The sequence below is a fragment of the Oryzias latipes genome, chromosome 14, assembly GCF_002234675.1.
Source record: "Oryzias latipes chromosome 14, ASM223467v1".
In the NCBI taxonomy this organism is placed as follows: Eukaryota; Metazoa; Chordata; class Actinopteri; order Beloniformes; family Adrianichthyidae; genus Oryzias; species Oryzias latipes.
Window position 1 is genome coordinate 15,039,259 of NC_019872.2, and position 21,626 is coordinate 15,060,884.

The 21,626-nt window shown below is 42.2% G+C and overlaps 1 protein-coding gene across 6 annotated transcripts in view; it reads left to right on the top strand.

Annotated features, from left to right (window-relative positions):
- Window positions 1-21,504, top strand: part of LOC101155789 (spectrin beta chain, non-erythrocytic 1) — a 45,872-nt gene extending 24,368 nt beyond the window's left edge. For 3 of the 6 annotated variants that reach the window (XM_023962901.1, XM_023962902.1, XM_023962904.1), the window contains 38 exons: window positions 2,829-2,980; window positions 3,230-3,403; window positions 3,556-3,647; window positions 3,741-3,821; window positions 4,436-4,551; window positions 4,687-4,799; window positions 4,916-5,103; window positions 5,193-5,310; window positions 5,640-5,798; window positions 5,910-6,212; window positions 7,205-7,358; window positions 7,474-7,868; window positions 7,942-8,205; window positions 8,284-8,495; window positions 8,832-8,969; window positions 9,065-9,284; window positions 9,369-9,905; window positions 11,060-11,262; window positions 11,377-11,467; window positions 12,072-12,218; window positions 12,354-12,617; window positions 12,744-12,968; window positions 13,056-13,145; window positions 13,242-13,520; window positions 13,594-13,724; window positions 13,863-14,067; window positions 14,154-14,528; window positions 14,609-14,853; window positions 14,943-15,081; window positions 15,179-15,263; window positions 15,662-15,858; window positions 15,939-16,066; window positions 16,137-16,212; window positions 16,824-16,901; window positions 17,706-17,884; window positions 18,081-18,254; window positions 18,328-18,370; window positions 18,464-21,504. In XM_023962901.1, coding sequence (XP_023818669.1) covers window positions 2,829-2,980; window positions 3,230-3,403; window positions 3,556-3,647; window positions 3,741-3,821; window positions 4,436-4,551; window positions 4,687-4,799; window positions 4,916-5,103; window positions 5,193-5,310; window positions 5,640-5,798; window positions 5,910-6,212; window positions 7,205-7,358; window positions 7,474-7,868; window positions 7,942-8,205; window positions 8,284-8,495; window positions 8,832-8,969; window positions 9,065-9,284; window positions 9,369-9,905; window positions 11,060-11,262; window positions 11,377-11,467; window positions 12,072-12,218; window positions 12,354-12,617; window positions 12,744-12,968; window positions 13,056-13,145; window positions 13,242-13,520; window positions 13,594-13,724; window positions 13,863-14,067; window positions 14,154-14,528; window positions 14,609-14,853; window positions 14,943-15,081; window positions 15,179-15,263; window positions 15,662-15,858; window positions 15,939-16,066; window positions 16,137-16,212; window positions 16,824-16,901; window positions 17,706-17,884; window positions 18,081-18,254; window positions 18,328-18,370; window positions 18,464-18,676 — 6,983 coding nt within the window. In that variant the 3' untranslated portion in view covers window positions 18,677-21,504. The remainder of the gene's footprint in view (window positions 1-2,828; window positions 2,981-3,229; window positions 3,404-3,555; window positions 3,648-3,740; window positions 3,822-4,435; window positions 4,552-4,686; window positions 4,800-4,915; window positions 5,104-5,192; window positions 5,311-5,639; window positions 5,799-5,909; window positions 6,213-7,204; window positions 7,359-7,473; window positions 7,869-7,941; window positions 8,206-8,283; window positions 8,496-8,831; window positions 8,970-9,064; window positions 9,285-9,368; window positions 9,906-11,059; window positions 11,263-11,376; window positions 11,468-12,071; window positions 12,219-12,353; window positions 12,618-12,743; window positions 12,969-13,055; window positions 13,146-13,241; window positions 13,521-13,593; window positions 13,725-13,862; window positions 14,068-14,153; window positions 14,529-14,608; window positions 14,854-14,942; window positions 15,082-15,178; window positions 15,264-15,661; window positions 15,859-15,938; window positions 16,067-16,136; window positions 16,213-16,823; window positions 16,902-17,705; window positions 17,885-18,080; window positions 18,255-18,327; window positions 18,371-18,463) is intronic. The other 3 variants (XM_023962903.1, XM_023962905.1, XM_023962906.1) reach the window with 3 other exon arrangements.
- Window positions 21,505-21,626: the final 122 nt, after the last annotated feature.

Below are 21,626 nucleotides of genomic sequence, written 5' to 3' on the forward strand. Positions count from 1 at the left end.
GTGCTGCTTCTATAGCTTATAGCTTTATAAAAGAGTTTATCATGTATTTATAAGAGGAGCTCCCATCAGTGAGCCAATTTTTCATATAAATACATTTATCGATGTTTCTTAGTGTTCAGTTTGTTTCAATTCTCAGCCAAAATGTGGGGAAATGTTTTGAGTTTGAGTCTTTGGTTTGAATAAAGAATAATTTCAACAATATTGGGGGGGGATCACCAAAGCTCAAATTATAATTGATTTTTTCTCCCCCATTATTTATTTATGGATTACATTTTTCAGTCTTTAAACATCTTTTAAATGCAAAGATTTTTGCATGATATTGGTTTGCTACCAGAGAGGAACAAGTTAATTGATTTTATTAAACTTTCTTTTACTCAAGATTATTTTGATAATTTGTATTTCTTTGTAAGTTTGCTGCGTTGTCTGGAATACAGTAAAACATGTTCAAATTTCCTCACAAATACATCTAAATATTTGTATTAGAAGCAAATGAAATGACATTAGAACAATTCTTTTTGCGAAATGACATTGAGACATTTTTCCATGCCTTTACTGTTCATGTCTGCTAGATGGCTGTAATTCACTTTATTTTAAAGTTTGCCAGTTGTCCCTTATGCGTTCTCAAATTGTCCAAAAGGCTGCTACCTGTAACCCCTCCATGAGACTGGTGTGGTTCTTATCTAGTTGTTACTTATTGTTGAATAAACAAAAAAATATTTATTTATTTATGTATTTAGTTACTTTTTAATTTCCTTTTTATTTTTGCAATTGTTCTTATTTAAAGTTCTGCAGATAAATGTATACTTCTTTCACTGGCGTAATGCTTAGATCCTCATTAATGTCTGTCTTGCAACAATTTCAGCTTTTTAACTAGTTGAAACAGAGCTGCAGTGCTCTGATCAGTCTAAATTTTATCCTCTACCTTTTCCTTTTATGTTCTAGGTACAGCAAATACACTCCTAGATTTGTGTTTTTAAAAGGCAAGGAGACTTTGTGTCTTAGAAATTAGGTCACCTTGTTAGATTGTGTAGTAGGATTAGCCTCTTACTCCTACAGTCCATATGTCTGAGCTGCTGTTGCAGCTTAATTTCTTGTGTTTCTTTGTTTAGTCCTGCTCTTAAAAACTGTAATGTAATGTCATTGAATTTGGTGTAAAATGCATTTTTCCACATCACTCCACTAATATCTGATGTCATGACAGTGATCGTAATGAACTAAGGCGTAGAGCTGGCAGTCACGTTTGTTATTAAGAGGTAAAACCTCTCACTTAATGGGAAGACTTAATATCTTATCTGTAAAATGAACTGAACCAGAAAGAACACTTACTGTTACTGGTCTGCACTCAGTGGCTCTAAATGACTTTGTAGTTTATTTAAACCTATTTGGATTTCTTTTAAAGATTTGTTTAAACATTTTATTTTTTGTAGGCTAGAACTCGGATGATTCTGTGATTTCACATTATTTTTAACCTTTATTTTTTTTCCCGTCAGGTTGGTTATAACTTGATTGCTTTGTCAACATTTCTGCTAAAAGAGCCCTGACTACCGGTTATCATTTTGACATCAAGGGACAGTATTCCGATCAAAAGGAAGCACAGAAGAAATATAAAATGTTTTTCACTTTGACTTATTTTGCTAAATGTAATCATCTTTTGCTTCTGTCATGTGTAGCATCAGTAACACTATCAGAACTTTACTGCTAATAAGATGGTACACGAGGTGTACAAGTGTGGATAAAACGAGCTAGAACCAGCTAAATGACATTGGTGATTTTTACACAGCACAGCAGGATGGAAAGAGTTCCACGGATGTACAATAAGCAGGCAGAGTGAAGGTTGCTTTTGTTTTTACCACAACACACCACTGATCTGATCTGCTGTCCTGTCCAGTTATCCCAGGTGCTTCTTTATGGATTGATTCTATTGATAAAAATAAACAAACAAAATAAAAACAATGGGACACTTTAGTCCATGATCCACTGAAATCTTGGCATCAGAGTTGGATCTGTTGAGCATTGTTTTTCATGTGGTCTCTGTGGATCTGTCTGTCTTCACATGTATATCAGCAGATTGGTATCTTTGGAGTGTGAAGGTCCTGCTTGTGGACAGCTAGTGGGACTTTAACTTTTTCGTTGTGTTGCAATGCTGTGTTGGCAAGGGTCACTGCTGTCCTCCTGCTTGGTGGAAAACAGAGGCTGTTGCACAGGCAGCTAGTCTGCAAAAACGTCAGAAAGATCCAATGTAGAATCCGCCTGAATCCCAGAATGCAGTTCTTTCTTAGCACTGTGCTGCTTTGTAACAGTTCTATCGACCTATTGTCATCCGCTGTAATGTGATGTCTAATTATTGAAAGAAAAGGCTGTATAGCAGAAAAAACATTGAGGTATGGCACTTCTTTTTTTGGTCCACTGGTTGTAGTCCAGGTTGCAAATTATGCTGATGTGACAAGATAATGGAGAAAAGTGGTAAAGGGTGAAGGCTAAAATACAATTGTCAATGTCAAATCATTTTCCCCCCCAAGAAAACACTTCCCCTGTTTACGGACTTCCCTTGTTTAGACTTGGTGGTTGATTAGCCTGGGCTTTTTTAAAGATCAGATAAGACTGTGGAGGAGTGCCTTTGAGGTATGCTGCTCCTCATTCTTTCACATTCTTTGTGTTTTTTAAATCTGTCTTGTCTCAAAAGTGGAGTTTGGGTGTGAACATGGTTATAGAGTTCCCTTGGTTAATGACTGTAGGCTATGCTGGTTGTGTCTCAGCCAGCTAAGACTGTTTGTAAAATCTCATTCACGTCTGCTCACCAAGCCCCATTTCATCCCTTTCCTTTGCAGACGAGCGAGAAGCGGTACAGAAGAAGACCTTCACAAAATGGGTAAACTCCCACCTAAGTCGAGTGACTTGTCGCATCGGCGACTTGTACACAGACCTACGAGATGGCCGGATGCTAATTCGCCTGCTGGAAGTGCTCTCAGGAGAACAGCTGGTCAGTATCAACAAAGAAAACGCCTTGATTTGTCATATCGTTGACCTTAACCTCCCCAGTACATTCCTCACAATGCACTCCACATCTGATTAAAACATTTTTTTGTTTCTTTTATTGAAGAACTGGTTCTTTTGTATTTTTAACTTCCTAGAAGCCCATTTTCCCATCATGTATGATTATTATTTCATATAATAAATAATTCCTGCTCAACTTTGAGTCCAACCTTTTTTTTTTCTCCCTTCTTCATAGCCAAAACCCACTAAGGGCCGCATGCGTATCCACTGCCTGGAAAATGTAGATAAAGCCCTGCAATTTCTCAAAGAACAAAAGGTCCATCTAGAAAACATGGGTTCACATGATATTGTGGATGGAAACCACCGCCTGACCCTTGGTCTCATCTGGACCATCATTCTTCGCTTCCAGGTAACTTAGTAACCCTGGAGCTCTGCTGATTTTCCAAACCTCTTTGGTTTGAAAATGTTTGACTCTGGGTTGTCAGATCTCTCAAACAAAGGTCAAAAATATGCCCCAGCATGTTGTCACATTTCTACTTTTTGAACTTTATTTTCTAATAGATCCAAGACATTAGCGTGGAGACAGAAGACAATAAGGAGAAGAAATCCGCTAAAGATGCCCTGTTGCTTTGGTGCCAAATGAAAACTGCTGGGTGAGGATTGTATGGCCATGTATACCAGCCATGTGTTTAACGAACATTTCTAATTTTGTTGCACAGGAATAATGATCAATGACTTCTCTGCAGATATCCCAATGTCAACATCCATAACTTTACCACCAGCTGGAGAGACGGTCTCGCGTTCAATGCCATCGTGCACAAACACAGGTCAACAACCGCTCTATGTACTTCTCTGTTAATTCCCAACTAACCGCTCTTAGGCACCAACCTATTTGATTTAGTTGATACTATTTTCTAATATCCAAATGAATAGCACTTAATTTTCCTTCCCTGAGTTGTTTTAACTCTTTTTCTGTACAAGTCCCCTTTCATTCTTCAGCCTGCAGCATGACTAAAATGGTTGAGAACGAAGTGGGAGTTGGATGACCCAGATCACAGAAATAATAACCCACTTCATTCCTTTGAGTCTTACTAACTCTGCTGCACACCCTGCTGGAATAGTTTTAGTTTAAGGCTGAACATCAGATTGAAAGCAGCCAGATTAGTCATGATGTACATGAATGACAGAGGGTTTTGACATTCTTCCATTCACTTTCATTGTTACTCAGCCCTGTTCTGGTTATTCCTCCAAATCTAGTCTTTAATAAAAAAATTGGTAATTTTTAGGGATTAATAAACTATTATTTAGTTGAATGAAACCGACCAAGAATGGTTTAACTGAAGTATTTTTGCTGTTTTTATTGTTTAAGTAGTAACGTCTATAACGACTATATACTACAATCTTTTCTTTGACATTTGTTGTTATTCCTGATCCTTTGCAGACCTGATGTGATAGAGTTCGATAACTTGAAGAGATCCAATGCTCATTACAATCTTCAGAATGCTTTCAATGTGGCTGAGAAAGAACTGGGGCTTACCAAACTGCTGGATCCTGAAGGTAAGAGGTGAAAGCACCCAAAATAAACCTTTAAGTCATTATCTTAATTCCCATTAAAAATAAGACCTTACTTTCTTACAAAGGTTGATAAAGTAGTGACAATGTCTTTTTCTCTTTTTATTTTTGCTTAAACAGATGTTAACGTCGATCAGCCTGATGAGAAGTCCATCATCACGTATGTGGCAACTTACTACCATTACTTCTCCAAGATGAAAGCTCTGGCAGTGGAGGGCAAACGAATTGGCAAGGTTGGGTGTGTGTGTGTGTGTGTGTGTGTTTGAAACAGTACATCAATATCTTAACCAACGCTGTCTACATATAATGTAAGGGTTTTGTCAGAAAATCACACAGTATTTGACCGCAGGTGCTCGACTACGCTATTGAGGCTGACCAGCTGATAGATAAGTACGAGACCCTGGCATCTGAGCTGCTGCAGTGGATCGAGCAGACCATAGGGACGCTCAACGACCGGCAGCTAGCAAACTCACTGAATGCTGTTCAGAACCAGCTTCAGGCTTTCAACTCCTACAGAACAGTAGAGAAACCCCCAAAGTGAGTACAAACTGAAATATTCCGTCTTATTTCTTGGGTATCTAAGATTTGAAGAAAAGCAAACAAGCGTTGGCGTTTTGTGTCCACAGATTTACGGAGAAAGGGAACTTGGAAGTTCTCCTCTTTACGATTCAAAGCAAGATGAGGGCAAACAATCAAAAGGTTTACGTGCCAAAGGAAGGAAAACTCATCTCTGACATCAACAAGGTATGAGTTCAAAGGCAATGGGGTGTGTGTATGATAAAGAAAAAGGGCTACATGAAAGAAACCAAAAGATGCTGTGGGATTACGGGAAAGTGGCTAAAAGGCACTTGGAGTGGTTTAAGATACTAGAACAGCATTTTTAAATGGACACATTCATTTCTTATTTAATCCTTTATATTATATAACTTTATTTCATTAATAAAGTTATAGAATATAACTTTATTCTTTGAACATTTGACCATATTCATAGAACAACATTACTATGTGCTGCTAAATTGTTAGCAGTGCCTTTGCTGAACATTACCCTCACTGTGTTTCTGTTTGTGTGACAGGCATGGGAAAGACTGGAGAAGGCTGAGCATGAACGGGAGCTGGCTTTGAGAAATGAGCTGATTCGTCAGGAGAAGCTGGAGATGCTGGCGGCCCGCTTCGACCGGAAAGCCGCTATGCGAGAAACGTGGTTGAGTGAGAACCAGAGACTGGTTTCTCAGGTAAACAGCCTGACTTTATCCCTGAGAGTTGATAAAACCCACCACAGGTGGAAGCATGTTTTAACCCAATGTACATAAAAGTTACAGTCTGACTTTTTGTCCTTCTCTTAGGATAATTTTGGAACAGATTTGGGTGCAGTAGAAGCTGCCACACGTAAACACGAAGCCATCGAGACAGATATTAATGCGTATTTGGAGCGCGTGGTTGCGGTGGAAGATGTGGCTAAAGAGCTGGAAGCAGAGGGTTACCACGATGTGCGACGAATTCTTGCACGCAGAGATAACGTGCTTCGGCTTTGGGAATACCTAAAAGAGCTTCTGGCTGCTCGCAGGGAGCGCTTGACTGCCCATCGTGACCTGCAAAGACTGTTTCAGGAGATGCGCTACATTACAGACTGGATGAAAGATGAACAGGTAAACATTCAAATAATCTAGAGCTTACATGCTAACGGCCTAAATCGTGTTTTAAACTGAAGGAAAGTGTGTAAAATGGATTTTGCTTGAGTTTCTAATTAACTAAAAGGAGTTTACTAATCCTCTCAGTTACGGAAGATGTTGTTCATTTTTATCCCCAACGGCTTTGGTGTTGCTTCTTAGTCTTAACTGCTGTAATTAGCTTTTAGGGTCTGGTCTGAGTGCTGTTGCCTCCCATTGCAGGCTTTACTGACATGCTATTGGGTGCATTTAAGGAGTTCACCCAGGATAGGCCTTAGGTCTGTGCTGTGATCCTAATTTCCTTTATTTGGATTTACAAACAGTAGTGTTCTAGTCTTTAGCTTTTAGTAGTTCCTAGGTTGAAATATAAACCCTATTCAAAACGTCTGGCTAAGTGTATTTAAAAGTTCAAATCTGGCTTGTGTTATTACTCTTTTGAATGAAATATTGTTTTCATTTATACTGATCTACCTTTTTTTACCTAAAAAAAAACGAACATACTTTTGCCTGTTTTACAGGCATTAAAGTCTTTGAGTTGTGCTTCTGATAACCAGATGCCTTCACTTCTCACTTCCCACACATCCACCACTCCCACCTTCAACAAAATATTGCGCAAATTAGTGGTTTTAAAGTTTGACTCTTTGCCAAATTTAGCATTTTATTTTCTGTACATGTCTCTTTCACAGTCTTTACACCATAGTGGCTGTAAACATTTTTTTGTCTTCAGAAGTAGGACAGAATCTTTTTTTTGCTACAAAATCATGCCATGTTGCCAAATAATGTTTTCATCCAATATTTGCACCTGCTAATGCTGCCTTCTGGAGTCTAGATAGTATGCTCAAATAAAGGTTTAGCTAAAGCATGCTTTCTCGCATAACCCAGCTTTGTTGTATTGTTGAATTTGTTTTTTTTGCTGAACTTTATTCCTTCATTCCATTCATTCCATGCACTGGACTTTTGGTCTGTTTCAGGGACGTTTACAATCTCAAGATACCGGTAAACATTTGCATGATGTGTTAGACCTTCTGCAAAAGCACAATCTGGTGGAGGCCGACATATCAGCTCAGGCAGAGAGGATCAAGGGAGTGCAGGCAGCCGCAAAGCCATTCTCCTCCTATGAGCAGGGTAAGCCCTCTAAAAGGCTTTTGCGCGTTTTTGTAGCTATAATACAGTTTTGTGTTTTGCTCTTTCAATGCCTAGTAAATTCATGTTGCATACCTTTGGCTTTTCTAATTGCCAGCTTACAAGCCTTGTGAGCCTGGACTAGTTGGTGAGAAGGTTGAGCGGCTGGGTCAAGCCTATGAGGAACTCGGTCAGCTTGCTTCAGCACGCAGAGAACGCCTGGAAGACTCACGGCGCCTCTGGCAGTTTCTGTGGGATCTGGGAGAGGAAGCAGCCTGGATCAGAGAGCAGGAGCAGATCCTAGCCAGTGGGGACTGTGGCCGTGACCTGACTTCTGCCCTGCATCTGCTCAGCAAACACGAAGCTTTCAGGGATGAGATGGCCGCTCGTTTTATGCCCCTCAACAACAGCATTGCTGCAGGAGAAGCTCTGATAAATGAGGGACACTTTGGAGCCTCAGAGGTCACTGAGAGGATTCAAGACATCCGTGCACAGTGGGCTCATCTTGAGGAAGTGAGTGTGTATTATGTGTACTATATATGCCAAAATAAAACATTTATTAATTTTCTATGAATTTTCTCCTAAGACAACCAAGCTCAGAGAGCAGAGCCTCAAAGAAGCAGTGGCCTTGCACCAGTTTCAAACTGATGCTAATGATATGGAGGCCTGGATTATGGAGACTCTTAGACAGCTGTCCAGTCAAGAGTTGGGACACGATGAGTTCTCCACCCAAACGCTTGCTCGCAAACAGAGAGAAATAGATGAGGAGATCCAAAGCCACCGCCCCCTCATCAACACTCTGCATGAACAGGCTCAAGCTCTGCCTCAGGCCTATGTGAGCCACCCTCAGGTATGTGTGCTGTATTTCATTTTCCCAAAACAACACACTCTTCCCAGCATTTCAATGTTTGTTTGTTGTTTATTGCAGGTCGACGGTCGCCTCCCTGCGATTGAGCAGAGCTATAAAGAACTGGAATCTCTGTCAGCAACTCGGCGTCAGGCCCTGGACGGTGCCCTGTCCCTCTATCAGATGTTCAGCGAAGCTGACGCCTGTCTGCTCTGGGTGGAGGAGAAGGAGCAGTGGTTGGATGGCATGGAGATCCCCACCAAACTGGAGGACTTGGAGGTTGTACAGCAGAGGTTAGTGAGGGGAAGAGGCAAGAACTTAAACTAGGATTAAAGGATAAACTTCATCTTTTTTTCCAAGCTCCTTCAATTTGTAATCCTTGGAAATTTGTATTATTTTTAAAAATAGAGTAATTTCTTCAATTCTGTTAAATTAAAAAGATTAAAAATTATAATTGTGGTTTATTTCTATCAAAACATTTTTTTATGTCATTTTTACAGCCTACTTTAAATGTGAAAAGATGTTGATATATATATGATATGATATATGTTGATCTTTCTTTCTTTATTATTATTTATTTATTTATTTATTGTTTCTGTGAGAAAACGTGTCTTTTTCTACAACTCCAGATTTGAAAGTCTTGAACCGGAGATGAACAACTTAGGCGCTCGCGTTACGCATGTGAACGATGTGGCAGAGTTTTTGCTGGACTCTGACAACTGCCGCAAAGACCAGATCCACCAGACAAGAGACCAACTGAACAACAGGTTAGAGTAAAGATTTTAGTCTGGAGAAGCCTTTGCTACTTTATTTCAATCATCTTTACTCAACATGCCGTTTGCTTATTCCTTATTCACTCTAGATGGGCAGAGTTTGAACAACTGGCTGGTCAAAAGAAACAGGCTCTGGAGTCTGCTTTGAACATCCAGAATTACCATCTTGAGTGTAATGAGATCAAATCCTGGATGAAAGAGAAGACTAAAGTGATTGAGTCTACTCAGAGCTTGGGCAATGACTTGGCTGGAGTAATGGCACTGCAGCGCAAGCTTACTGGCATGGAGAGAGACCTGGAAGCGATTCAGGTGAGCAGAGGGAGATGGAGCAGCTACCAGACAAAGTAATGTGGACTTTATCGTTGATGTAATGACGGTTTCCTCACTTTTCAGGGTAAACTTGATGACCTGAAAAGTGAGGCAGGGAAGCTTGCCAGTGAGCATCCCGATCAGGCGGAAGAGATTCAGGGACGGCTGGCTGAGATCCAGGAGGTGTGGGAGGAGCTCAATGCCACCATGAAGCGAAGAGAAGAATCTCTAGGAGAAGCCAGCAAACTTCAGGGCTTCCTTCGAGACCTCAATGATTTCCAGTCCTGGCTATCGCGGACGCAGACGGCTGTGGCCTCAGAAGACATTCCCACTTCACTGCCCGAGGCTGAGAATTTGCTCACCCAACACGAGAGCATCAAGAATGAACTTGACAACTATAAGGAGGACTATGAGAAGATGCGTGCCGTTGGCGAGGAGGTCACTCAAGGTCAGACAGATGCCCAGCACATGTTCTTGGCTCAGAGGCTCCAGGCATTGGACACTGGTTGGCACGAGTTACGGCGCATGTGGGAGAACCGCCACAGTCTTCTGGCTCAGGGCTTTGACTTCCAGGGTTTCATGAGAGATGCAAAGCAGGCAGAAGCATTCCTGAACAGCCAGGTTAGTGAAACAAAATGTCAAAATAGAGCTGGGCCAGAGGGCAAATATAAGACATTTTTAGTGTTCTTTTGCAAACGATGTTTACAGCCTGTTCCTTAGTGATATTTGGATGAGGCAGCCTCTCCATCTGTCTGTATGTCTCCTGGTTAGTTTACCCTCCCTGGGATAGCCATATTATGCAAACACTCACATTTGGGCAAATAAAACTTTTCCTTATCCACAGCTATATAATGTGCCTTCTGTTAAAACACTCCTACAAACAGTGGGATGCTGTCAGACCCGATATAGCTAGTTTCAAGCAGAATGGAGAAATAGTTTTTTTTTTTATTAAAAAGCTGCAGGATTCACTTTCAGCTTGATCTGTTTTTCCTTTTGTCATGTCTGTCTGTGGGTCGTATTGAATTTCTTCGATGACTCATTTTTATATTCGGAAGGCGTCTTTTGGAAGCAATAACTTCCTTTAGGAAATGAAACACACTTTGCCTCGTGATCCTGGGTTGCAACTTCGTCACTTTGTAAAGGACAGGCCGACTTCTGCTTTCATAGTGAGGGCAAATATTCCAGTGTGTTTCACACGACGGATGTCAGCCACTGTAGTCACTTAATGGAATACAGCTGATCTAAGTCACTAGTAGGGCTGCACGATCTGAGGAAAACTCACGAAATGCGATATTAGTGATCAACATTGCAATGATGATATAACTTGCGACACATGAACAAATACCAAAACAACCAAAAACATGATTTCTATTTTACTGCAACAGTTTTATTATTATTATTATTATTAATATTTTATTATTACATTTAAATAAGAGTCAGCATAGCTTAAACTACACTCCAAATGCTCCTCGTCTACAAAGGAGGTGAACATCTAACATAAAAGGGCTCCATCTGATTGGTTAAATACTTAAATGGATTTATTTGATTTGTTAAACACTTCAAGCTGCCATAAGATTGTTTACATTTACTGTAAAAATGTATCTATTAGTCTTTTGCGATATGCGTACTGCACAGCTTGGTATCGTGATAACGATAAATTTGCAATTTATTGTTCAGGCCTAATCACTAGCATTTTGTTCCCTCATCAAAAATCACAATGATGTAAAGATGTAACATGCATGAAGAAATGAAGAATGTTATTTGTCTTTGTGTAGGAGTATGTCCTCCACCACACAGAGATGCCCACCAACCTTCAAGCGGCAGAAGAGGCCATTAGGAAGCATGAAGACTTCCTCACCACCACAGAGGCCAGTGAGGAGAAGATAAACAGTGTGGTGGATTCTGGACGGCGCCTCATTAATGACTCCAATGCAAACTCTGATAAGATTCAGGAAAAAGTGGATTCCATCCAGGAAAGGTCAGCACTGAAATATGCCCCCCCCCCCCCTCCCCCCCCCCCCCCCCCCTCAAAAAACATTATCTTTATCTAACGAAATGTTTATGAAGTTGATATTTTCCTGGTTTTCTTTAGGCACAATAAGAACAAGGAAATGGCAAAAGAGCTGCTGACAAAGCTTAAGGACAACCGTGAACTTCAGCACTTCCTCCAAGATGGACAAGAGGTAAAAATGTCAATTTAGATGAACAGATGGTCTAATGAACAAAAAAATGTAAGTTTAGACATGTTACCTTAATAGAACAGGCTTCTTTTGTTTTATAGATTGCATTCATCCCTCGTTTATTGAAGGAGTGACGTTTTCAAAAATAACCCACGATAGGTGGAATCTGTAGTAGTCATCTTTTTTTTTTTTTTTTTTTTTACAATAATCATAAATATGTTAAGGCTGTTAAACCCCTTACTACATACTTTATACACTTTTCTCAGAGATGCAGTAATATTTGTGCATGTTTCCCTCTTGTTTGAACTCTCAAAATTTAAACCTTCATTGAAAAAATAGTCCAGTGATAAGGGATGAAAACAAAGATCTGCTTGCAACTGAGGATTTGTGTAAATCTGGCAAACTGATCACATTGTGTAAAGGAGACATGAATGCTTGTCAAGGTCTACAGCCAATCAGGATGCAGAACACAATGCACTGTTAAAAAAAAAAAAAAAACTAAAAAAAAAACCTGCAACATAGTGAGGGAACACTAGTAATAAAGGTGCACCAGTGTGATTTTGATGTACAATAACATTTTCAGTAAGGATATTGTGTTTTTCTGCAGCTCACGTTGTGGATCAATGAGAAGATGCTGACAGCACAGGACATGTCTTATGATGAGGCCAGGAATCTGCACAGCAAGTGGCAGAAACACCAAGCCTTCATGGCAGAGCTGGCCTCCAATAAAGACTGGCTGGATAAGATTGATAAGGTTAGTAGGTTTAAAAATCAGCTGTGTGCGTCAGCTTTAACACAAAACCAAGGCTTTGCACGTTGACTAAGACACATTTCCAGAGAAGCAGTTCAATGATTCTGACTTCCATCCTTTTTTCTTTTCCTTCTAAAGGAGGGTCAGGCGCTGGTGGCAGAGAAGCCTGAACTGAAACCTGTGGTCCAGCAGATCCTGGAGGACTTGCAGCATCAGTGGGAGGAGGTAGAGGGCACGACCCGCACCAAGGCCCAGTGCTTGTTTGATGCCAACAGGGCTGAGCTTTTTACACAGAGCTGCTCCGCTCTTGGCAGCTGGCTGAATAATATTGAGAGCCAGCTTCACAGCGATGACTATGGAAAAGATTTAACCAGTGTCAACATCCTCCTTAAGAAGCAACAGGTAAAATGATGGCTTTTTCTTATGATGGCAGCTGGTTCAACACTTTTTCTAGCCACTATTGATGTCTGTAGGATAAGGTAAAATCAGTCATAAGATTCATGGTGTGCATGTTTTGCCTCTGCGTAGATGCTGGAGCATCAGATGGAGGTCAGGGAGAAGGAGGTGCAGTCCCTGCAGGCTCAGGCTCTCGCTCTGTCCCAGGAAGATGCTGGGCTGACAGAAATCGATGGCCAGCAGAGACAAGTCACTGACAACTTCTCAAACCTTCAGCAGCCCCTCCGACTGAGGAAGCAGAAGCTACTCGCCTCCAAAGAAGCACATCAGTTCAACAGAGACCTGGAGGACGAAATTGTGAGGATTGTTCCAGCAGTTCCACCAACAAAGAAATAGATGAAACTTACTTTGAGAAAATAACTCTTCCTTCTGTAATTTTCTTAGCTGTGGGTCACAGAGCGGATGCCCTTGGCAACTTCTACAGAACATGGAAAAGACCTTTCTACTGTTCAGCTGCTGATCAAGAAGAACCAGGTAAAAACTATATTAACAAGTTCTAAACACCAATCTAAACTGCAAAGGTTAGTTTAGGGTCTTCCTCTACTGAATGTGCTATTTTCTGGAAATCAGACCCTGCAGAAGGAGATACAAGGCCACCAGCCTCGCATCGATGACATCCTGAAACGAGGCGAGACTCAAAGCCAGGTTGATGGGGAGAGACAGGCTCTTCTGGAGGAGCGGCTTGCAGAGCTGAGGGATCTGTGGGACCAGCTGATTTCAGAGACAGACAACCGCAACACACGTCTGCTAGAGGCCCGGCGGGCACAGCAGTTCTATGCTGATGCCGCTGAGGCAGAGGCCTGGATGGGAGAGCAAGAGCTGCACATGATGTCAGAGGAAAAGGCCAAGGTGACCTGAAACCACTAAAGACACAGAACAAATCTTTTTCACAGCCGGCTGTAACTTCCTGTTCGTCTTCCAGGATGAACAAAGCGCTCTCGTCATGGTCAAGAAGCACCAGATCCTGGAACAAACCCTGGAAGACTACGCCCAAACCATCCACCAGCTGGCCAACAGCAGTCGCCTCATGGTCACAAATGAACACCCAGAGAGGTCAGACACTCAAGTTTGGGTCCAGATGTTCTATAAATGTTTCTATTGAAAAAAGTTTAAAAAACATTTGAAGAGATTCATCAGTGGAACATGGCTTTCAAAGACTGATCATTCTGATTGTTGTTTTCTATCAACCAGTGAGAGAATCACCTTACGACAAGCCCAGGTGGACAAGCTCTATGCAGGTCTGAAGGACCTGGCTGAGGAGCGGCGTGGACGACTTCAGGAGAGGCTGCGGCTCACCCAACTCAAGCGTGAGGTCGACGACCTGGAGCAGTGGATCGCTGAGCGGGAGATGGTTGCTGGCTCCCATGAGCTGGGGCAGGACTATGAACACGTCTCTGTGAGTGGATTCTGTTTGAGTAGATTTGAAGATGCAAAAACTTTAAGAAGTTAACCTGGTGGCTTTCTTGTTTTTTTCTCATATAGATGCTAAGAGACAAGTTCCGCGAGTTTGCTCGTGACACCAGCACGATTGGCCAAGAACGTGTGGATGGTGTAAATGCATTAGCAGACGACCTCATCGAGTCTGGCCACCCTGAGAACGCCAGTGTGGCTGAGTGGAAGGATGGCTTAAACGAGGCCTGGGCCGACCTGCTGGAGCTTATAGACACGCGCACACAAATGCTGGGAGCTTCCTACGAGCTGCACCGATTCCATCAAGATGCCATGGAGGTGCTCGGACGTGTGAAGGAGAAGCGAGAAGCTCTTCCTGCAGACCTCGGTCGGGACCTGAACACTGTCAAGCATCTACACAGACAGCACCAAACTTTAGAAAATGACATCCAGGCCCTCAGCTGGCAGGTGGGTCATCAAAACAGAGCTGTGGCGCTCTAAACGTGGAACACTAAATACTTTCTTCTCCCCCCTGATTGAACTCTCAGGTGAACCAGGTGCAGGATGATGCTGCAAGGCTGCAGAAAGCCTACGCTGGTGAAAAAGCTGATGACATTCACAGGAGTGAGCACGCTGTGAGCTCTGCCTGGGAGGCTCTGCAGGAGGCCTGTCAGTCCCGCAGACTGCTGCTGCAGGACACCGTGGAGAAGTTCCGCTTCCTCAACGCGGTGCGAGACCTCATGCTCTGGATGGACGGTGTTAACCTGCAGATTGATGCACACGACAGCCCCAGGTAGAACTCCCATTCCCTGTTCCAATAACGAATCGGGAGCAGGAACAAAGAATTTGAATCATGAATGCGTCTCCTCTGTCTGCTCACAGGGACGTATCCTCTGCAGAGTTGGTCATTGGCAATCATCAAGACATCAAATCAGAGATCGATACCAGGGCAGACAGTTTCACTGCCAGTATTGATATGGGAAATGCCCTCATCAACAAAAGTCATTATGCAGCTGATGAGGTAATTTCAACTGTTTAAGTGGACCATCATACAATAAACATGTGATCACTATGGTCTGTTTTAGAACTCAGGCCTCTCCTTTCTCCATGATCCACAGATCCAAGAGAAACTTGCTCAGCTGCAGGAAAGGAGGGACGAGATCAACAAGAAGTGGCAGGACAAGATGAATTATTTGCAGATAGGTTTGCAAACTTGGATTTCTTTTAACAATGAAAACTAAAGGATGTTTCTAACAGTTAAAGCTAAGAGGTTAAGAAAGGAAATTGATTTTAAAAAATGGATTCATAAACTCTGAACTTATCTTTCCTTAGAAAGTCCATTGGTTGTCCTTAAAAGCAATGTATCAAATATTAATAAAGCTCACTGACACTGGAAACAAAAATATGAATATTTAATGGATTTGTTTTGAATTGTAAATGATGATATAAATACACAACCATGCAAAGACATGGCAGCATTTGATCCTTTTTTTAAAACAGCTTGTGTTCTTTATAATCCAATTGTTTCTGGAATTTACTCATCTAGTTTATCTATGAAACGGTCTGATTGTTCTGTTTATTTATTGTTTGCTGTCCTTCAGTGTTGGAGGTGCTGCAGTTTGGGCGGGATGCCTCTGTGGCAGAATCGTGGCTGGCAGGACAGGAACCTCTGGTGCGAGCTGCAGAACTGGGAACAAATGTAGACGAAGTTGAAAGCCTCCTCAAACGCCACGAAGCCTTTGAGAAGCTGGCAACTGCTTGGGAGGAACGCTTTGTGCAGCTGGAGAGACTCACAACAGTACGCTTTTTTCTTTAGGTTCTTGCAGATCTGGCTTATTGTGTTGTGTGGCTTTTAATGTTGCTTCTCTATCACTGAAGCTTGAGGAGCAGGAGCTGCAGAGGAGGCGAGAGGAAGAGGAGAGAGCTCGAAGGCCCCCTACACCTCCACAGGTGGAGGAGGTGACACAGTCTAAGGCAGAAACTCAGGCCCATGATTCTGAAGCCAGGTAAAGACATTTCTTTTTAATAGTTTGATCTAAAGCTATTATTTAGTAAAAAGTTTCCTCTCAAACACAGAACCAGTTTGGACCAAACTACGCTTAATCAAGACGTGTCCGTGAATGGAGTACACAGCGACAACGACACGTCTCAGGTGAGTCATTTAACCTCTGAAGTGTTCAAATATTCTCTAAGATTTGTAAAAATACATCAATATTATTTTCTTTTGCCCCATTTCCATTTTTTAGAATTGTTTAATACTTTGACTCATTGAAATAAAATAAAGTAAAGTAGATTGAAATAAACTAGATTCTATTCCATCTTCATTCAAACATTATGAATAGCCTTTCAAAATAAAGCACAATGTTTGAACTTACTGAATGTTTCAAGCAAATTCTTTGGATTGTGTCCCTGTCAGGGATACATAGGGTGAATGTGCTTTACATTTACTTGCTCAAGTTTTGGTTTTTTAATTATAACATTTTGCTATTTTTTAACACTGTACTAAAAAATGTCTGTATCTGGGGCGACTGCACTGGGATACAAGGAGGAAATAGTCAACTTTCACACGTAATATGATTTTTGCTGTTTTTATTTTCTTTCTATTGATTGAATCTCCTCTGTGGCAGATGAAAGGAAGCGTGAACATGAACAGCTATTTTCTTTAGTGTTTAAGGAGCCACATAGAGGGGGAGGCTGGAGCAAACATGTGACCTTCTGCCACTGATGGAGATGTTTAACAGTTTCTCATTGCATCTTTACCAGCAGTCATTATCGCTGTCGTTGTCAGTGGGAAAGAAATCAGAGCCTAAACGTGTGTTTAAGCCAAAGCAGCCGGAGCGTGTGAGTACTGAGCCTCGGTTGGCTTTGTAGCAACCACCTCCCCACCCACCCTGTCCTGCAGCCTCCGCCCAGCTCCTGGTCAACTGCATCGCCTCTGCTGCTCCTCTGTCACTCAGCAGTCATTGCTTCATTCATCGCTCTGTGGAAGGCATGATGCAGATTCATGGCGGCTTGTTCCATGAGTCAAATGTGCTGCAGGCTGCTGCTGTCAGTGGAGCAGGGCAGGAGTGTTTGTCCACGCTGATGAGTGTTTTTCGACGTGTGTGTAGCTCCTTTAGCCGTGACTGTGTGACGAGAACCATGGTCTTTGAGAACGGTTCCCGCATCTTTGTAGCAGACGTCATGTGATGAGCTCTGTGGATTTTCTGTGACATTTCTTATCAGTCATTGTACCTGGATTGTAGCTGTTTGTTTCTGTGAGGTTCTGTCTGTTTGTAGGAAGCAAAACTTTCATCTGGAGTTACTGTTGAAAATGTACTGAATAGACAAAAAGACAATAATTCGATCAGTAGATGTTTGTGTTTCTGTCTTCATCTTGTGTGGTTTGGGGATCCTTTGGAACATTGTGATTTGTAGACATTTAAGGTTTTGTTTTTAGAGCGAATGATTCAGATCAGTAAGTCTTCACCATATTAATAAGATGTCATGTCAATGGGAGTCGTTGGCTCTGTTGTGTGGCTATACTCGATCTCATGTAATCACACAGCTGTCGAGGCGAGCATGATTATGGCTGCATTGTAACCCGTTCACCCAACCCGCCTCTCCGCCCTCTCACCTCCACCCGTGTCCTGCTTTGACCTGCAGGGCTCAGAGTCCGAGTCGGTCAATGGGCCGGGGCGGGACAGCGGGCTGGCGTCTTCTCGCCTGGAGGCGTCTGCCACCTTACCCGGCAGAGGGGGAGCGGACTCGGACGCAGAATGTGTGGAGGGGATGCTCTGCCGAAAGCAGGAGATGGAGTCCCACAACAAAAAGGCCGCTACCAGGTGAGGCAGAAGATGCAAGTCAAGCTGTAAAACTCCCCGTTAAAATGAAAGTTGTCATTTAAACAACTTGTGGGGACATAAACATGACGGAGAAGGAAAGGAACATCACTTTTCTAGTCTAAAGAAAGACTTCGATAAGCCGTGATGGTCCTTTGGTTAAACAGAAGCTAATTAAAAACTATTTCTTTCTCCATAGATCCTGGCATAATGTGTACTGCACCCTGAAAAAAGGAGGCCTTCATTTCTTCAAAGACAACAAGAGCGTCAGCAGTGGCATCACGTACCACGGAGAGATGCCCTTCAGCTTGGAGGAGGCTGTGTGTGAAGTAGCCCTTGACTACAAAAAGAGGAAACACGTGTTCAAGCTCAGGTGAGAATGTTTAGCAGCCAAAGAAACTAAGGGTTTCCAGTGTAAATGCTAAATCCTTGCGCTTTCCCCTCAGGAATGAAAACGGGAAAGAATATCTATTCCAGGCTAAGGATGAGGTAAGATGTGCAGTTAAAATGGTGGGGAGTCAAAGCATTCATGCAAAAAAACAAACAAACACAAAATGTCAAAATCTGAAATTCTGTTTTAAGGCGGAAATGAATTCCTGGATCCAATCCATTCGGCGCTTCATCACCACGCGATCCCAAGACTCCCCCGGAGCCCCCCGGGCGCTCAGCCGTGCTATGACGATGCCCCCCATCTCCCCAAGTACAGGCGAAACCGGGAGCGTCACCCTTCGCAACAAAGAAGGCAAAGAGAAGGACCGCGAGAAGAGGTTCAGCTTTTTTGGAAAAAAGAAATAAAACACTTGGCAACATTGTGGAAAAAGGGACAGAAATGAAAATGCACACAGGCTCCAGAAACACACTGCTCTCAGTGCAAGGCCCTGCGGAATCCCCACAGAAAATCCTTTTCCTTCTTCTTTTATTCTCTCCTTTGCATTGTTCACTATATTCCACTTCTGTCTGCAGTCTTCTCCAGCCATGAGAATCTGTTTCAGACTAGCTCGTCCGAGTCAGTGATGGATGGCGTGGTTGTTCAGCAGCTCACCTCCAGTCCACCCCATCAGCCGGAGACTTGTCTTCTGTCCTCCGTGAGTCTTAACTAGCAGAGCCACTGAGACGTCTCGTCTCAACATGGATGCCAGCCGGCCCTTCCTAAACAAACCCTGTCACTTGTCTCTTCTCACGTTCCTGGTTTTGATGTTAATATTCCAGTTAATATTCCTTCTATTTATATTTTGCAACCGTTGATTTGAAAAAAACAAACTAACCGATAGATAATCTTGGCGGATGTTGTGGAAGAAAAGGAGTTTGTATCCATTAGTGAAAGACATTGTGCTTATTACCCGTGGATGTGGTTTTCTTTCTTTCTTTCTTGTTATTTTTTTTTGGAAGGAATGTTTTTGAGGTTTTTCATAACCAAACTAAAGCTCGGTTTTTTAGCTGTGTGCATTAAGTTTCATTGGAAAACTGTTATATAAATATTTAAGAAGTGGTTTCCCTTTCATTTTACCTCTAATTTTGCCTGTTTTGGATTTTTGAGTGATTTCTTCTTTTTTTTCATTTTCCGCTTTTTTCTGTACAAAGCAGAGATTAGTTTTCTAGTGTGTTTGTGTGAGTGTGTGTGTGTGTGTGTGTGTGTGTGTGTGAGTTGTGGTGCTGTGGATTTTTGCACGTGTATTTGTCCTTTCTCATCACGGTCAGATGGTTAGAGCTTTCTATCGTTTTTTTTTTCTTTCTTTTTTTACGTGCTCGAATTCTGACCCAGACCAGAAAAACCCAAATCCAAATGAACCGACAAAAATCCTAAGTTTCCAACCAACTGTTTATTTTTTCTTACAGTCATAAATATCAAGTTCTTTTCATTTCCTGGTGTGAGGGTTTGTGGGCGGTCTGTAGATAATTTATGAAAGCCTTTTGTTTTTCAAAGCAGGGAGCAGAGATGCAGGAAAACCGACGATCAGCTGACAGATCAGGTTACAGGTGAAGTGAGTGATGTGGAAGTGCTGCTGGATGGATAGTGAGGAGTGCCCTTCACCCAAAAGCTTTATTTTGTTGTTGTTTTTTTTACACAACCCCCCACCTCTATGAAACTGGTCTCAAAGGAAGTGTTCTTATAGTCACATGTGAATGTTCTACATGTGCAGTTTGGCAGCCACCCAATGGGGGATTCGGAAGACGTGGGAAGCTCTGCACAGAAGCGATGGCAGATAAGAAAAAGGTGTGAGTTTTTCTTGACATCAGTTTAGACATGTTTGTGCCGAATCATTGCCATCTGCTCTCTTCTTCTTCAAAAGAGAGAAAACCTCAAGAATTCAGTCATTTTTCAAAGTGTTTGCCAGAAATAAAACCTGAAGGTTTGGTCACTTAGCTCAACCTGCAGCCAACTGGTTCTTTTTTTCTTCCGTGGTCTCATGCTATACATATTTAATGAAAAAGGGCATAAACACTAACTTGTGAATGTAGGCATTAGTTCACTTCCAAATGTTGTGAGGAAGCAGCAGAATTCTGAAATCTGATCATATGGTGGTGGGAAAGCGAATGGATAGTTTGAAGGTGAATGTGGGGACAGCTGAACTGCCGGCCTTAAATTTCCCCGTTGACGCTCGGTTCAAGGACTCTGAATCAGACAGGAGGCGTGTTGAAACGCCCATGCAGGCGCTGTCAACGTGAGGGTCAGTTGGCGGCGCAGCTCCCCTCCGGACGTGCTCACACACGCTCCGTCTGCGGGGGGTTTTTGCGTCCCGGGGGTTTTAACAGAGCTCCTGGTTTCACTTTTGCGCCTGAAAGTCAAACCCAATGGGGGAAGCACACAGGAAGCGAGCGACTCAGCAGTTTCAGACGGAGACCTCATTCCTCCTCAGCTGATGCTGGCGCTCAGAGCTCACACACTTTTCCTAACCGCTCATTGAATGTGAACAATTTCAACTACTTTGGCCAAATTGGTCGCATGAAGCAAAAACATTTCTGGTACTTGACATGCTCTCCACAGGCTCTGAACCGACGCTCGCACATTAGTGCAGTCGTGTTTCTTGGCTTGCAGGAACGCCCCTAGCTGGCTGTGGCGTGAGGTTGCATCCTTTCGAGTCACTTTGGTGCTTTTGGTAATCTCTGACCACAAAATGGGAAGTATCAATGTCAAAGACATCAGTTTGTGGTTCTACTTCATGAAGAAAAACAGCCGCTTTTACGCGTCTAGTGGTAGATTTAAGTGAAAACAGACTTGGGGTTGTGAGCTTCCTGTTTTAGAAGAAGACGGGATCTTTTCTTGTATTTTTTTCCCCTTTTCCAGTGGTTTGTCTTTCAGCATTTAATAAACTGTCCTCCTCCCATTATCCCTCATTACTTTGGAGAAATGTATGTTCCTACTCTGTGATTCATAGTTGATACTATTATTAATGCTATTATGATCATTCTTGCTACTATTGTTACTACTGCTGTTACTAATGCGATTTATTGCAAAAATCTCAACTGCTGTCCATTTTCAGGTATGTGTCTGTTAAAGCAGACCCTTCCACATGATGTCAGTGTGCTGTGGAGCATTTTCATTACAAATTAAACCTGTTTGTTGACTTGTGTATCTACATCTAATATTAGGAAAAATAAAAAAAAACAGTTTAATCAAACTGTGATGGTGTTGGGGATCATTTTTGCATTTCAAAGGGTTTTATTTTGGACAAAAACATTCAAAAATCTTACGTTCTAAACCAAGTAACACTTGAAAGATGACTTTTCAGTAACAGACATTTTT